This window comes from Eucyclogobius newberryi, unplaced genomic scaffold, assembly GCF_026437365.1.
Source record: "Eucyclogobius newberryi isolate DKJ021-1_F unplaced genomic scaffold, fEucNew1.0.hap1 SCAF_5, whole genome shotgun sequence".
Lineage (NCBI taxonomy): Eukaryota > Metazoa > Chordata > Actinopteri > Gobiiformes > Gobiidae > Eucyclogobius > Eucyclogobius newberryi.
The window spans coordinates 22,012,441-22,017,145 of record NW_027316167.1 but is presented as its reverse complement, the minus strand read 5'-3'; the positions used below and the strand labels follow the sequence as shown (position 1 = coordinate 22,017,145).

The 4,705-nt window shown below is 38.7% G+C and overlaps 1 protein-coding gene across 1 annotated transcript; it reads left to right on the top strand.

Moving 5' to 3' along the window:
* Positions 1-3,426, top strand: LOC140381641 (ammonium transporter Rh type C 2). The gene is made up of 11 exons (XM_072465714.1): positions 1-252; positions 612-804; positions 997-1,147; positions 1,220-1,367; positions 1,685-1,851; positions 1,973-2,110; positions 2,466-2,602; positions 2,676-2,800; positions 2,991-3,064; positions 3,135-3,208; positions 3,284-3,426. The coding sequence occupies exons 1-11, from the start codon at positions 39-41 to the stop codon at positions 3,315-3,317; spliced, it is 1,455 nt and encodes a 484-aa protein (XP_072321815.1). The 5' UTR covers positions 1-38; the 3' UTR covers positions 3,318-3,426.
* The last annotated feature ends 1,279 nt before the right edge of the window (positions 3,427-4,705 follow it).

Genomic DNA, 4,705 nt, shown 5'->3' with positions numbered 1-4,705 from the left:
ATCCACGCAGAGACCGCCGCGGATCAAAGGCTTTCGCCATGGGCAACCTTTGCGCGAATCTGGGCCCGCAAAAGAACACCAATGTCCGGGTCAGTCTCCCCGCAGTGTGCTTCGTCTGGCAAATTGCTATGATCGTCTTGTTTGGTGTTTTCATCCGCTACGATAAGGAGTCAGACGCTCACTGGGTGGAACACAGACACGAGGAGAACATCACAAGCGACATTGAAAATGACTTCTACTACAGATACCCCAGTAAGTGCACGAGTACCACTGTGTGAAGTGCAGTGTATATGCTATGAAAGGGACCATATGTGTAGGTAGCCAACTTAAATATTCATTAGGTCAAGCTGTGTTGTGCTTCACACTTTGTCACTGTCACTTTGTCACTTGTGACTTGTTCTGGCAACTCTAAATTACAATATATATTTTTTTTTAAAAATGCAAAATTCTCATTTTAATATTTACAGTTAATTAATTCAAAATATATAATATGATAAACATGATGTTAAATGATAAACCAATTAAATGGCATCTTTAACAATGACAGTGTCACATTATTTTTATTAAGGTATTTATTATTATTATTTTTTAATCTCTTTTTCTTTTCTCAGGCTTTCAAGATGTCCATGTCATGATCTTTGTTGGATTTGGTTTCCTTATGACTTTCCTGAAACGGTACAGTTTTGGAGGTGTGGGCTTCAACTTCCTGATCGCATCCTTTGGTCTGCAGTGGGCTCTGGTCATGCAGGGCTGGTTCCACCATCTCGATCCAAACACTGGAAAAATAACCATTGGTATTGAGAGGTAAGTGATTTAAACTTGATGAAACGTATCAATTTCAAGTGATTGATGTCTTAATATTACAGCAACTAGATCTCTAGTCTCTAGTCAAACCTGTCAATCTTGTTTGTTCACATCTGTCATGGCTGTTTCAACCAGCAGTGTTTTCCTGGCTATTTGAAATTAACTTATTTGTTTCACTTTCATTTTTTCCAGCTTGATCAATGCTGACTTCTGCTGTGCTGGCTGTCTGATCGCCTATGGAGCCCTCCTGGGTAAAGTTAGCCCGGTCCAGCTGATGGTGGTGACTTTGTTTGGCATCACACTGTTCGCTGTGGAAGAATACATCATCCTCACTCTCCTTCATGTGAGCAGACATTCATATTCTTCTGCCACATTTCCTCTTGCTGCTTTAACCGTTTGCTGAATGTATTTTTAGTGCCGTGATTCTGGTGGCTCAATGGTCATCCATGCTTTTGGCGGTTACTATGGTCTGGCCATCTCCTGGGTCCTGTATCGACCAAATCTACACCAAAGCAAGCAACTCATTGGTTCTGTCTACCACTCTGATATGTTTGCTATGATTGGTGAGTAAAATACTGCTTTATCTGTTTCTTTATATTCATACTTTGCTAAAGCCCAAAACGCAAAGTTATATTTCTCCTGCAATAAAGATGCCCTTGCTTAATCAGTGACACACATAGGATTCAGCAGCATCGCATTGCTATTTTGGAACAAATTAATAAACAATATCCACTTGCAAGCTTTTGTGATGATGATACATTTTATATATAGTACATGTTACGTTTGATCCAAACTGCAAATAATGATGTCTGCTTTTAAATTGTGAATAATTGTATTGTTTGAGTTTAGCTTCACTTTGAACATGCCTTAAATGTTTCAGGGACCCTGTTCTTGTGGATGTTCTGGCCCAGTTTCAACTCTGCCATCACAGACCACGGTGACGGGCAGCACAGAACAGCCATAAACACGTATCTGGCTCTGGCCTCGTGTGTGCTCACCACTGTAGCCCTCTCCAGTATGTCTCAGAAGAAAGGCAAGCTGGACATGGTAAGACCTTCCAGTGCTATATCTGTGCAAAAACTAGAGAAAACAACTTTGAACTGTAGAACCTGTTGTGTTGCATGCTTTACGCAGACACCATATCATGTTATGCTTTTCATTTTGACAGGTGCACATCCAGAATGCCACGCTGGCTGGTGGCGTGGCCATGGGAACTGCTGCTGAGTTCATGATCACTCCCTATGGCGCTCTGATCGTAGGCTTCTGCTGTGGCATCATATCAACATTTGGCTACTTGTTTATCACAGTAAGAGAAAACGCAACTTTTGACATTTTTTTTTTCCCCATGGAAATTGGCTCTTCTTGACTTCAGGTCGTGTTTGTGACTAATACCGTCTAAAAAAAAGACAAATAAAACTCTAATATTTAGTTATTCACAATTTTTTGAGTTATATCATTGATTAGAAATGTATTCAATAAGATTTTGGTGAAACCACAGCCTTGTCATTGGTCTGATCAGATCCACCAGCAGTTAAGAGTAGTTAGAGCAATTTGAGCAGTTCAAGATAAACTCTTTGAGTTTTTTTTTTTACTGTTTCTTACCGTGCAAGTTACTCTCTTGTGTGGTACAGACACTCACTATTTTCATTTAAAACGTTAAGCCTTTCCTGGAAAAGTACCTGAAGCTCCAGGACACGTGTGGCATCCACAACTTGCATGCGATGCCAGGCATGCTCGGTGGGTTTGTGGGTGCCATTGTGGCGGCTGTTGCGACTGTAGAGGTGTACGGAGAACAGGGGTAAGGACAAACATTTACAACAATTCACAAAAAAGTTGTTATTTTGTTAAAAAAAAATGCATATTTGTTTCAGGTTGAAGAACACGTTTGACTTTGTGGACGACTTCAAAGACAGAAGTCCCTCAACACAGGGTGGATTCCAGGCTGCAGGCACATGTGTATCCATCGCCTTTGGGCTGGTTGGAGGAGCTATTGTTGGTATGTTTCAACTGATGTTCAGTTTGATTTAGGACTTAATTTGAAATGTATACAAAAGCAGACATGCAAAAGGAAATGATTGCTGTTGGTTTTAATCTTTACAATCTTAGAGGGAAGTGGTTGGTTGCTACTGAAGCTCATTAAGTGCAATTAAATTAAATACTTATCATACATGTTTTCTGTCTTCAAGGTTTTATCCTGAAGTTTCCGATTTGGGGAGATCCAGCTGATGACAACTGTTGTGAAGATGAAGTCTATTGGGAGGTAAGCCTCTGATTTGGCCACTAGATGGAGCACTTGCCTAGGCAATAGTCTAATTTTAAACTGCGTTTAGGTTCCTGAAGATGAAGAGACAATTCCTCCTGTGTTGGAGTACAACAACCACATGATCCACAAGCACCAAGACATGTAAGATAAACAAATCAAATATTGATTATTCTTTTTATTTTTTCACAAAACTAATTTTATGCTTTTGTCCAACAGAGCCGAGTCAAACTTCTCAGTAGAGCAAAGTTAATCAAACAACTTCTCTAATGTCCTTTTTTAATACTGTTGTGGTTTAAAAATGAGCCATTTTGAACAATATGTGAAAAAACATTAACAAGCAACTTAATGATAATTTGAGCTCAAGGACGTGTGATTTACAGAAAGCACTATGTTTATGCCAAACTCTTTTTAAAGGACAAGTAAAAATGTTCTCTTTACGTTTTTAAATGGTAATTTCACAGGTTAATGCTCTATGTACCAGAGTCACAGACATGGGCTTGAAAAGGTTGCATATTTAAGTATCACAATGTCCTTTTACTGCCAAATGTGATTGATTGTTTTAATGTAAAGTGATATGTATATGAATATGCCTTTTTGAAAGGTTGAATTCAAATAATGATTAATTAACTATTTGATTGCTATGCGGTTGAACTTTAGACATTTTATGTGTATATAAAGAAAAAAAAGTAATTTGATTAATATATTTTAATGTATAGGTATATATTTGTTTGGAAATTGTGTTCAATAAAACTACACTATTTTAAATTTGATTAATGATTAACTAAATCTTGGATTGTAGATTAAACTGATGAGCATTTTCATAAAAATAAGTATATATTTTTTCCATTCAGAATACTCACCACCACCACACAGAAGACTATTAATGAATTAATTACATTCCTCTCTGTTTATTCCTTAAAAAGATATATTGTTACTTATTAGATTGTATTTTTTTTCAAATATAAAAGAAAGGGAACAGGACAAAGAATAAAAAAGCAATAAAACAAATGTACAAATATCTTGCATGTCTCCTGTTAAACATTTTTCAAATTCACTGTAAAGGTGAGTCTTTTTTCAATGTCCATCACACTTGAGGCTTTTACAACTTCGGCTTTTTGTATTTACTCTTCCACAAATTCTGGCTGCCAATCTGTAACATTCCAGCACCATCCCACTTCAGCCTCTAGCAGCCAAGTGCAGCCTCTTTACGCCAGCGCTGATGTCATGAAGGAACCAAAAGAGTGACCTGGAACCGCCCCTGGCCAACGTTCCCGTGAACACTTAGTCCGGGGTCAAAATGCGGCCCCAAGAATTAAAGTTAATGGTCACTTGACAGTCCCACTGACTCTGGAAAGAGGGGTGATGCAGTGGTGTGCTTGGTCCCCCCTCCTATTTGCTCTGTACTCGGAACCATTGGGCCAACATGTTAGAAAATCTGGGGGAAAATCCATGTTACAATTTATGGCAATCTAATGATTGCTTGCTTATGTTGCACCCTTGAATGATACGCTGATACATTCCGTTTTGCAACTTTTATTAAGTCCACGGTTCAAAATACACGTATGAGGCACGCAGGGGTACAACACCCAGAACACACCTGGGCCACACTCAACACCAATGAATAGGCGTGGCTGACCT